At 41.2% G+C, this 12,911-nt stretch overlaps 1 protein-coding gene across 3 annotated transcripts in view; it reads right to left on the bottom strand.

The window, feature by feature from the left end:
* Positions 1 to 12,911, bottom strand: part of LOC122540985 (guanine nucleotide-binding protein subunit beta-5) — a 74,392-nt gene that overhangs the window by 33,655 nt on the left and 27,826 nt on the right. For all 3 annotated transcript variants that reach the window (XM_043677389.1, XM_043677387.1, XM_043677388.1), the window contains 3 exons: positions 12,053 to 12,094; positions 10,685 to 10,761; positions 9,342 to 9,474 (listed from right to left, as the gene is read on the bottom strand). In XM_043677389.1, coding sequence (XP_043533324.1) covers positions 9,342 to 9,474; positions 10,685 to 10,761; positions 12,053 to 12,094 — 252 coding nt within the window. The remainder of the gene's footprint in view (positions 1 to 9,341; positions 9,475 to 10,684; positions 10,762 to 12,052; positions 12,095 to 12,911) is intronic.

The following is a 12,911-nucleotide window of genomic DNA, read 5'->3' on the forward strand; positions in this document are numbered from 1 at the left end:
CTCTGCACTCACTACACACACACGTTCTCACACTCACAACCCCCAGCCCAGACAGACACACACAGACAAAGACCCACATGCACACATATATTTTGTGGGGTGAATTTGTACTTGCAGGGTTACATTGTACTTTGCTCAAAAACTGCATACATTCATGTAGAACTCTGAGCTCAAAAACTGCATGAATTTATGTAAAACTCCGTTATCTCACTTTTTAGATTAGAATGAATCTAAACATCCTGGCATAGACAGAGAACACTGGGGTAAAAACAATGACTGCAGATGCTGGAAACCAGATTCTGGATTAGTGGTGCTGGAAGAGCACAGCAGTTCAGGCAGCATCTGAGGGGCAGTAAAATCAATGTTTCGGACAAAAGCCCTTCATCAGGAATACTGATTCCTGATGAAGGGCTTTTGCCTGAAACGTCGATTTTGCTGCTCCTCGGATGCTGCCTGAACTGCTGTGCTCTTCCAGCACCACTAATCCAGAATCTGGTTTCCAGCATCTGCAGTCATTGTTTTACCTAGAGAACATAGGGGGCCAACACCTTCAACATATTGTCTAGCTATCACCATTGTTAACAGCTAACCCGAGAATGCAACTTTTTTAAAAAAAAGATTTTGTGATTTACACATGAAAGAAGTGAAACTATCACTATATTCTAACAGATGAAAGGCTTAACAGACAATCAATTTTTTCAATGTATAATTTCAGTTACATCACACTGTAAATTTTTGCTATAAATTCTGTGTGTTAGGATTGAGCCCTCCACTACCACCTGATGAAGGAGTGTCGCTCCGAAAGCTAGTGTGCTTCCAATTAAACCTGTTGGACTGTAACCTGGTGTTGTGTGATTTTTAACTTTGTACCTTTAACTATTCCCTGCCTCAAAATAATATCAGTTACTATCATAGCATCACCTTTTAACCATTTCCCAGAAAAGCATCTTCTAGTCTTTCTTAATAAGATTCCAACGAGTGCTGAATTAAAAATAAAGACCTCCATTTATATATAGCCTTTCACAAATTCAGGACATCCAAACATTCTTCACAGCCAATGGAGTGCTTTTGAAGCAGAGTCATGGCTGTCATGTACGAACTACGATAGCCAATTTGTGCACAGTAATCTCCCGCAAACATCAATATAATAATTATCAGATAAAGACCAGAAGGAACAAAAATAGAAATTGCTGGAAAAGCTCAGCAGGTCTGGGAGCAACTGTGGAGAGAAAGCCTTGGTCACTCGACCTGAAACGTTAACTCTGGTTTCTCTCCACAGATGCTGCCAGACCTGCTGAGCTTTTCCAGCAATTTCTGTTTGTGTTTCTGACTTACAGCATCCGCAATTCTTTTGGTTTCTGTCAGAAGAGAGTCAGATTTGAATCTTGTGTTACCACTAAATTCTCCAATAGGATCACTTTTTAAAAAAATATTGAAGTAAATCAAGGAATGCACGCTTTTTTAAAAGAACTGATTCACGGAATGTGTGCATCACTGGCTGGGCCAGCATTTATTGCCCACCCCAAAGGTGAACCAGATAGGTCACTTTTAGGCCAGATCAGGTGAGAACAACAGATTGCCTTTCCGAAAGGACATTAGTGAACTAGATGGTTTTACCAAGAATCAATAGTCATTAAATTTCACCATCTGCTGGAGTGGTAGTCAGACCCCTGATCCCCCTCCTGCGTCATACACCTGGCGTTAGGGGTTGCTAGCCCAGTGACATTACCACACCATCAACACTTTCCCTTAAACGCAGAAGCCCATGTAAACTCCTTCTAAGCACATGTCCCAGTTTGTATTGCAGAGCTCTGATTCTCCGACCGTAATTTTGAAATAACTTCCAGAAAATTGGACTTTTAAACCTTCCTGGGTTCTGCCAATCTCCTGCCATACAGCTCCCATGGCAATTTCAGGCACATTAGACAATGTCTCTCTTGCGCCAACAGAAAATATACACAAGAAAGGATTGATCACTCGATTGAGAAACAGCAAGAGAGATGAATTGATTGGAAACCTCTCTTCAAGCACCAGCACAAGCACAATGGATTAAAGGGCCAAATGAATTGCTTCTGTGAGATATGATTCTGAGACATCAGTGACTCATTAGGTAAAAGGCAGTAAGTTCATCTGTGCAGCAACTTGTCTCAAAGTACCCACTACTGGACGATTGAAACAGCTCTCAGGGTTTATGGGTGAGAGGACCAAATTGGTTGCAAACAGCTTCCCGAGTCCTGACGTCTCCTGAAACTGACTGCTTGCTGATGAAGTATCCTAAACACACCAAGAGGTTACTTTCCACGTATTAGCCTTGATAAATTGTCAGCAGGTTGTTTAATGTGGGAGCTGTCATAACCAAACCAAATCTTGGCAAGCTCTGATGAAGAGTCATCTAGACTCAAAACATTAGCTTCAAAAATAGTGGTGCTGGAAAAGCACAGCCAGTTAGGCAGCATTCGAGGAGCAGGAGAATTGACGTTCCATGCGTAAGCCCTTCATCAGGGTTTATACCCGAAACGTCGACTCTCCTGCTCCTCAGATGCTGCCTTGACCGGCTGTGCTTTTCCAGCACCACATTGTTTGACGCTGATCTCCAGCATCTGCAGTCCTCACTTTCTCCTTTGAAACATTAGCTTGCTCTCTCTCCATGGATGCTATCAGACCTGCTTTGATCTCCAGCTTTGGTTGTTTTCAGTACAGATTCCAAAATCTGCAGTAATTTGCTCCTACAAACCCTGCTGTTGTCAGATTCAGGATGAAACCTGACTGAGAGCAGCCTACTCAGCACAATTCAGGAACTGGACTTGGGACCTTCCAGGACCATCAAAATCAGCTCAGGACTGGGGGAACTTGCTGAATCATCAACGAGAGTCTATGCAAATACTTCCAAAATATTTTATTCTCTCAATTAGCTTCAAGTTAAAACCAACAAAGAAAATGCTAGTGCCATTGTTTGACAGAGGCAGCAATGAATGATAAAATGCAAAACTGATTTGTAAAAACTGGAAAATTTATTTCCAACATACTGAAGATAATCTTTTGAACTCCAGGAAAATGGGTTCATTCATCCACATGACTGAATGGCATGCAAACGTTTTTTTTCTTTATGCAGACAATTTAGTGAGAAAGGATAGTGGCTCTTGTTACATCAACCCCCAGGATCTTCAATAGAGGAGAACGAGAAACATTTCAAAAACTAAAAGTACAATGGCCTTACTGACGCAACTGGGTAATAAAAGGATACCTGTACCCATCTCTACTGATGAATCTCACACAACTTTGCTCTTTGAAACTTCAACAATTATTTGTTACACTCACACGCTGCCCTTAATAAAGTATCCATGGACTGTCAACACACACTGACAGTGCTGCAAGGGTGGGACTTGCTTCTGGTACAGATGTACTACTAACAATCTTGACTGCATTTCAACAAAAAAAAGTGATGCATTTAGGATCTCCCCCCTCACAATGTGATTTAGGTGCTGTATAAATGCAAGATCTTTCTCTCACTGCTTCGTAACTCAGCCTGCTGCACAGCTGCCATTTCCTGTACACATGTGCCATCTAGTGAGACAAATTCATTCATCCATCTTGCCTTTCACTGCAGGATATTAATCGGATCAAACAGTCCATTTGTGCTTTTCATTTTGAATCTGAAGTTGTCATATTACTTTCCTGCTGAGGTGCCAAACTGATGGTTAAAACTTTATTTGAGATTGGGCCCGTAACAAGAAGGACAGACAGGAGACGCTCGAGCTATAATTCAGAAAGTATAAATGTATTGTGTTAATATAGTAAGGGGGCTAAGCTGGTGATTGGGCTTAATTGACTGAGTAATCGTTTGGGTAGATATAAACAGTGAACAGACTTCTCGATATAAACATTTTTTAAAACACACTGAAATGGGTTGGACTGGTCTGGAGAAGGAGCTGTATGACTGAGTAGTCGATAAACTACCCACAAAGAAAGGTTCCTGTCTCACCAAGTGGCTGGGATCCAGACTGATACCGTATGCACATCCTGTTTGTCTCCACTGACAATAATTATCTTTGACTTTACATAGGTCAGTCATTTGCCACCTTTTTCTTCTCTAAAAATCATGAACTTAGAGTGGGGAACAGCTAGATGATCATACTGAGCTCAATATTCCTGCTGTATCAAATCGGAAACCAAACACATGACTGCTGTAAGGAGGGATATGTGAGGTGTGCCAATATCTGGGAAAGGATTCTAATGCAACATGTACAAAAAAGCTGGTGAACTCAGAAACACTCTCTCTATAATGACAGCAAAGTGACAATCACATGATCCAATTAGCCATGTCAAGCAGATCATCTCTATATATGTTGTGGTTTAAAACATTCCATTATCTTCTTCTAATACATTGCTTCTCAAGTACATAAAACAATGGAGAGAAGTTTTAAACTTAACTCTGTCCACTTAAATTTGGATAAGCATTATTAATGCAGAGAGGTGAAGTTTCTCTCCTAAACCATCAAACTCTTCATTTGTTAAACATTCCTATCTCACTGAATGTTTCATTCTATCCGGGTTCCTTCAGTCTGCTGCATAGTCCTGGCTGGCACAGTGGTTAGCACTGCTGCCTCATGGTGCCAGAGACCCAGGTTCAATCTCACTCTCCGTTGACCATCTATGTGGGGTTTCCACATTCTCCCCTTGTCTGCATGGGTTTGTTCTGGTTTCCTCCCATTGTGGGCGTTTCTCTTCCAAGATCTGAGTCTATCAGTGACCGCCTACAATTTGCTCTGCTATCTTTTGTATGTGGATGCTGACTGTCCCAGAACTACAGCTCAGACCAGGGACTCAACAGGGTTTTGAGGACTGCTCCTTCCGCTTCAACAACGTTTACTATGCCCCATGTGTCATTATTATTATTAACCAAGAGCTTGTATGGAGTGTCACTACATCACATGGACTGCAATTGTTCAAAAATGTGGACTCAAAAGGCAATAAGTGTAGGTCTTGCACTCACATCTAATGAATTAATTAAAAAAAAATCCCATATCCATCAAAAAGATGAACGATATAGAAGGCTTCAAAAATTCTTCCTAGACTTTGGAAATATTACAATGACCTCCACATATCGCAGAGCGACTGTTCTGCATGCTAATAGTGCAGCCAATTCCTGCCTGGTATTACAACACAGGAATAGCAAGCTGAATCAATTCAGTCTCCCTTTCACTGGATTCACAACACAGTGAAAGTAAAACATTTAATGATCCTCAAAATTACTCAATTGTTCCTAACTATGTTTAAAAATAACAGCTATTGTCACAAAGTTTATAACTTAAGGAGAAATTGTTAATTTTGTTTAAGAATATAATATCAATAACCAAAAAATCATTAATTAATACCTGCTATTTAAGCCCAATCTTCTCCGAATATAAACCACTTCTCCCCCCCCTCACATTGATAGGTTTTCAATAAGAAGAAGAAAATGGAATGGGTTTAACCATACAGATATCTGCCGGACATCAATTTAAAAGAAAAGAAAATAATTGTCATTTGTCAGTTTGATAATCATTTCAATGACAAATACCAGAACTTTTTGAAATCCTTTAACGATGGGCTAAATTACAGGCACATAGAACTGCACATTTTGCTTAAATTTAAAAATCACTGGTCAATGCAAACAGTTTTTGCAGACTTCTAGAGATTTTTTCTAGTTTTTACTGACTGAGGTCATTTCTCAGAAGTTTCAACATGTCGCTAACTGGAGAATAACTAGACAGAACAAAACCAAAAACAGCTTTCCTGTTCAACAGCTTCTAAAGCAAAACTACCTCCTGTCCAAACCGATTCACTCTTTTCTTTTCAAAGTTCTCTATTATACCCCCTTGACTGACCATGTCAACCTCCAACCAGCTGCCAGCCCTTGAACGTAGCAACATCTCAGTATTGAATCATCTACATTGTCCTCAGACCAGCTCCAACAGCAAGTATCAGTCTTTGGCATTCTTTTCTTCAATACAAGCTACTGTTCAAAATTAAAGTTAAATTCTCAACTGCATCTCACAGTTTCACACCAAAAATGAGGAAAATAAAAGAAAAATAGTGATGATTTCAACAGTAGTAATAACTTACAAAGAGCAGACAAGTTGAGTGATACAATAGTATGTTTTTGGTGATCATCAGCAACAAAGGAATTTTCACCAGAACATTGGAGAATTTTCAAGCGTTGGAAAAGTCCACCTGAAGGTAGGTGGACTTGAAGGTAGATAGGACTGGGTTTAATGTCACCTTCAAAAGGCACAAACAGATGTTCTTTTTAGCTCCAAGTTCTATCTTAAATGTTGTTAATATGAGAAAACCATCATATACTCTTGAAGCATGTGTGCTTTACCACAATAGCTGTGCAATGATGGGTTTCTAAATTAAGCTCTCTATCAATCTTAGCACCTCCACTACAGAAAATCACTAACTTTTAGTTTTGTTCTTCTCTACAGTCTGTCAAGAGTCAAAGCATTCACAAGTGGGAGGGATGTGATAGCACTGGAGAGGGTTTCTGACAGGATTTACCAAGACATTGCCTGAGCTGGAGAGCTTCATTTATGAAGAGAGACTGGACAGACTGGGATTGTTTTCCCTCAGCAGAGGATATGGAGAGGGACACCTTTGAGAAGTATAACATTATGAGGGGCATAGACCGGGTAGACAGAAATAAACTTTTTCCTTGATGGTGGGATCAATAACCGGGGGGGGGGTGTAGATTTAAGATAAAGGGGTAGGAAGTTTAGAAGGGAGATGAGGCTAAACATTTTCACCCAGAGGGTGATGGGAATCTGGAACTCATTGCTTGAAAGGGTAGGAGAGTCAGAAGTCCTTATAACATTTAAGAAGTATTTTGATATGTACTTGCAAAACCACGCCATACAAGAACAAGACATGGAAAATAGGATTAGAACGGTGAGGTGGTTGCTTTTGACAAACAGAACATAAAAGGCCGAAGGGCCTTTTTCTTGTACTGTAGATCTCTATGACTCCAGGATGCATAGAGCTAGCTGCAACAAACATGAATATTTTTACAGTGTTCTCTTACTTTCTTTAGATTTTGCATGTTTTAAGATGAAATTCATTTTAGAATGTTTTTTAACAGTCAATAATATAACAGCTCACCAAGATTGATTTTCTAAATCCTTTGGGATTGATTAAATCAACTCCAACTGTTTGTGCCTCAATCAATCCCAGTAGAGGCCTCTGGGTATATTCTGCACATTAGGCTGCTGCCATGGTAACTAGCTTCAGAGCCACTGATATCTAACCGTAACCACAACAGAAGACAAGAAATGTTTCTAAAGGAAAGCTGGACTATATCAAAGGATGAATTAAACTGAGTTAATAATTTTGCAGAAGCAAAGACTATATTCTACATTAATAGTGTACAAATATAAATCCTTTATAGTATTTTCAGTTAACATGTTAAACTGAGGGATGCATAAAATACTCAGCGGGAAGCTAATAATACAGGGATGCAGGACGATGATTCATGAGTGATTAAATCACAATAATGATTAAAAGCTCTGTTTTTATGAGTAGAATTGTTCACCACTGACTAATTGGCTGATGTTAGGTGCAATTCACCTTGAATATATTTTCTCTTCTTCTTCAGTATTCAGGCTTAATAATGCACTGAAATATTCTGAGAACTATAATTCATAATGGAAAACTCTTGTTCCTAACTGGGACTAAAACCATGTATAATCAGAAACATTTGCAGAGGAGATTATTTGGCCCATTACATTCGTGTTGGTGCTAACTCCCAATCCATAAAGCCATGTGACGTAGGAGTAAAAGTTGTCCATTTGGCCCATTGCGTCTGTTCTGTCATCAATGAGATCATGGCTGATCTGATAATCCTTAACTCCACTTTCTTGCCTTATCCCCATAATGCTTGGTTCTGTTCATGATCAGAAATCCGTCTATCTCAGCTTTGAGTATTCTTAAAAACGATGAGCCTCTGCGATAAAGAATTTCACAGAGCCACCACCCTCAAAAAGAAATTCCTCCTCATTCCTGTCTTAAATGGGCAACCCGTTACTCTGTGATTATGCTCTGTGTTCCACAACTCTCAAAATTTGTCTACAGAGGAACCTCGATTATCTGAACGACACGGGCGAGGAGTATTTTGTTCGGATAATCGAATGTTCAGATAATCAAATGCTTGGCTAAATGGTGTTATCCGGCATCCGATTATCCAAATTTCAGATTATCCGGACAGGATCGTAAGGTCCTGACGCTTGACTAATCGGTGTTATGGGCATCAAGACCTTGCAATCTTGTCCGGATAATCCGAACTTTGGACAGCTGAATCCCAGATAATCAAGTATTCAAATTAAAACTTTTTTTGTGTACTCTTTAGTGTATTTTTTTTCTTTAAGTTTTTACATAATTGCCCATCAGTACTGTGACCCACTCAGCTTTGAGGGTACATATTTGAACAGACAGTACAAATATTCAAGCCCTACTCATTTGCCGTTAATGTTGAACTCTGATGAACGGTCAGTCCTGAAACCTTCCTCTTTACAGATGCTGCTAGACCTGCGGAGCAATCCCAGCACGTCCTCCTTTCATTTCAGAGTTCCAGCATCTGTGATGTCTTGTTTTTGGAGGCATTTGTTTCTATTTCTCTCACTCTCTTCATTCACCCCATTTCCCACCATTGTCTTTCATTTTGTGTAATTGATCCCTCTCTTTTTACCTCATTCTCCACCAGGTCTCCTGTACTTTGGGCTCACTTTTCCATCACTTGCATCTCACTCTTGTTCTCTCTGTTCTCCTGAGTGCCAATTTTAGCGAAGTAGACAAAACAAATGGGAACACAAATGGACCATGTTCAGAAACATGTCAGTGGTGTCACTATGTCTGCTAAACAACAAAATTGTCAGCAAACCTGTCTGGGAATGAAAAGGCTCACGGTTCAAATTCTGCTCAAGGTCTTGTTGGCTGCAGAAGGAATGCTCATGCAGTTCAATGCAAGCAATTAATCTGACTGAAAAATCCTCCCCCTACTCCATACCTTTCTCCAGGAAAGAAGAGGGTTTGAAGATACACAAAACAGCTCAAACTGAATAAAGACATTCTAAAACAGGTAAGTAAATGCTTCAGATAAGTCGATGCATTACGATGTTTAAGAAGATTGTGTATTCGATCATGGGAAAGCTACACCACCATAAAGAAGTGCCCAATGTCCTGCACTTGCATTTGGATTTTATATCGTGAAAGGTTTCCCCCTGAATTGGTATGAAGAGGGTCAACCCTTTTCGATCGCTGTTTATTCGATCACTGTTCAAACTGAAAACACTGTACCTGACTGGCCTTACCTGCATGTCTGAATTAGTGAAGCTGCAGGCAGACAAGTAGTTTGTGTGCATCGCAACAGATTTCTTCTTGGCCGCCATACTCTCATTTTTATCAAAAGTCAGTGGGTACACGGAGCACTTGTTGTCCAAGCCACTGGGGGGAAAAGAAAATGTACAGGTTGCGAGGGATGACTGAACACAGCACCGCAAAGGCTCATGAGTGGTCCTGAAAGTCCCAGCAATGATAAAGTATGGCACAATCAATCAGTCCATTAGACCCTTGCAAGCCTAGTTCTTCAACTGGAACTTGTTCCATTCAGCCTATTTTCCTGCCCTTGCCCCCAGAACATTTCAGACGGAGTGAAAAAAGGATATTCAGTCAATCCAGTTGTCTTGTAACTTATTTGTAGAGCATACCAGTTTCCTCATCATTGCAGACCCGACTTGGAAATCCAGAACTTTCCAACAGCAGGAAAATTACTTCTGATTGATTTCATTCAGATGACATCCTTGGGTCTTGAGCGATGGAGGGGGCTACATATTGAGTCTTCAATGTTGGGCTACAATTCCTGACATGGTAATTAAATGAAACTCTTCTCTCTCTCTCTCTCTTTCTCTTTTCCTTTCTCTCTCTCTCTCTCTCTCTCTCTCTCTCTCTCTCTCCTCTCTCTCCCCCTCTCTCTCCCCCACCCCTTCCCCTCCCCCCACCACTCCCACCGCTCTCTCTCGCTGTGGTTGTCTGGAAACCAGATGAAAATATCACAGGCCGATACTGAAAACTGCCATGTGGGTGTCCCACTCTAGGTGTTCTTAGTGGGCTGTAAGGAAATTGGCTAGCACCCAGAATGAGTCAGTAGCAGTTTGAGTTGAGGAGGTGTTGGGGGGATGGAAATTTTTTTAATGAGTGGATAGTGGGCACGAAGTCATTTGTGAGCAGCCTCCAGTGGCATTTTTATGAGTTGTTGGTTAAGCTGCTGAATGCCAGATGTAGAGGGCACTCACTAGACTCTATATTAATGCCTCCTGCAATTTGACTGAGACTAGCACGAGCATGTTATGCCATGGACTGCCCTGGAACCAGCATCCGAGGAGCAGGAGAATCGATGTTTCGGGAATAAGGTCTTCATCAGGAATTCCTGATGTGCTTTGTCAGTGCCACACCTTTTTATTCTGATCTCCAGCATCTGCAGTCCTCACTTCCTCCCAAGGTCCAGGGAAGCCATGGCAGCAGATTTTAACAAACCCCTGGCTGACTTTTCAATTGGAAATGTTGCCATAGATTTGTGTATGTGCTGATTGCTCATGGAAAGGGAAAGTTGTCAATAGAAAATATGAAGATTCATGTTGAAAGAGACTGTACTCACCCACATGCAACAGCGCAGCCTGACGGGGCATAGGCACATGCCATCACCCAGGTACAGGGCATGGTCACTGCGTGTTCCTGCAAAATGCACCGTTACTGATCAGGCAAACAGCCAACACAAACTGGGGTCAGTAAAAACAAACATCAATTCCACAAGTGAATTCCACAAGTGAAAGAAAGAAATCTTAGTCTGAGCTGTGGGTTCAGGATTTCTGATTCCCTTTAAAGCTCAGTCTACAGCAAGAACTAGAAGCAGAAGCATTGCATGCTACTCTAGAGAGACAATTATCATCACAGGGTTGGACAGCATCAGGAACAGGAACAGCAAGCACTGATCTCCTGGCTCCTTCAGCTTGGTCACTAGTCTGACCAGAGTCACTCTGTGAAACAGTCAGGCAGTGAAAGCAAGTGCTGGGCCCAGATACAGATGTCAATCTAAATAATGTTAAAACAACTCAGTAGTCCAATTGTACATCTTTCAAAATGTTCAGTTGAAGGTATGACTGTGTGTGGGTGTGAGATGAGTTTGTGAAGGTCATGTGCGTCTATGAAGTACGTGTCTATCAATGGGCAGGTGGGGTGTGGAGACGAGAGTAGGCAGATAGCCTGTAAATGTGTACATGGACACAGTCTGTATAAAGGGCAGTCTGTGTATATGTACATGAAGGCAATGTGTGTTTGTATGAGGGCACAGTGTGTTTGGACAGTGCATATTTATATGAGGGCACATCCTATGTACAGGCTGAGCGAGTGAGTGAGAATGGTGGTGTGTATGTGGGAGTGTTCTAGAGTGAGCATGTGGGTTGTGTGCAAGTAGTTGTGTTTGGGTGTGTAGGTGTGAGTGTGCGTGTATAAGTGATTATGGGTATCTGGGCGTGAGAGTGAAAGTGTGTGTATATGTGTGTATAAGTATGGACGTGTGTGTGTGTGTGTCTGTCTGTCTGTCTGTGTCTGGTAGTATGTCTAAGTCTATGTTTATGTGTGTTTGTTCCAGGTTTGGGTGTGTATGTATGTCTGGGTGTATGTGTATTTGTGTGTGCCTGTGCATGGTGTGGGGGGGGGGGGCGGGGGTGTGCAGGTGTGTGTGAATGTGTGGTGTTTGGGGATGAGAGTGAGAGTGTGGGGGTGAGTGTGTGTGTATTTGACATTGTGCATGTGTTTGAGAGATGTCTGTCCATCCCCTTCCTCTCAATATTGAGACTAATTGCAACATCCCCTGCTGCCATCCTAATGGAGATGAGCCAACAAAACTGGAGATCTGCTCAAAGGATCAGGATATTTTGAGAGTTTGCTAACTTGTTAAAAATCACAGCTTGCAACATCATATAATTAGAAGAATGTGGAGTCAATCTGTTAATTTGGGACTTACCTTGTTGGTTGTGAAAGCATCCCACACAATAACCTTTCCATCCTGCAAACAGAAGAAAAATTAGTCAGGACTAATTTCTTTGAGCACTATTTACAAAGGTGAAGTGGAGGTGCTGGTGTGGAACTGGGGTGGACAAAGTTAAAAATCACACTCCAGATTATGGTCCAACCGGTTTATTTGAAAGTACAAGCTTTCACAGAGTGCTGCTCCTTCGTCAGGTAATTAGTGAGGCAGCATCATAGGACATAGAATTCGTAGTAGAAGATCAAAGTATCATATAACTGAGGCAATGTATTGAGACTTAACAACAACCTAGGTTTGTGCAATACATCACATCAGTTCTATGACACTTTGATCTTTCACTATAAATTGAATGTTCTATGATCCTGTCCCACCAGCTACCTGATGGAGGAGCAGCACTCCGAAAGCTTGTACTTCCAAATAAACCTGTTGGACTATAACCTGGTGTTATGTGATTTTTAACTTTGTACAAATGTGAATGCAAGTCTATTGTCTGAGAGAAGGTAGTGCCGCGTGAACACAAAATCTTCCAGTCTCTCCAGTTGCCACCAGGGGTTGCTTAGAGTTACGGAATTTCTCTGGAACCTTTCTGACAGACTTGACACAGCTCCAACATCCTCACAGGCAGAAACCCAGAGAAATCAATTTAACCAATCCACTCATCACAGCATTTCTAATAGAGTGGCCAGCTACAGGGCAAAAGATGGTTTTCTGCAAAATGTTGAAAAGATAAGAATGAAACAATGAAATGGTTTCTTTATTTCCATTAAGTATACACATCAGAATGTTCTTCCAACAGGGGAGGAAAGGGAAATAAGGCCGGAACATCCCATTCTGG

The sequence above is a fragment of the Chiloscyllium plagiosum genome, chromosome 36 (genome assembly GCF_004010195.1).
Source record: "Chiloscyllium plagiosum isolate BGI_BamShark_2017 chromosome 36, ASM401019v2, whole genome shotgun sequence".
NCBI classification, from domain to species: domain Eukaryota; kingdom Metazoa; phylum Chordata; class Chondrichthyes; order Orectolobiformes; family Hemiscylliidae; genus Chiloscyllium; species Chiloscyllium plagiosum.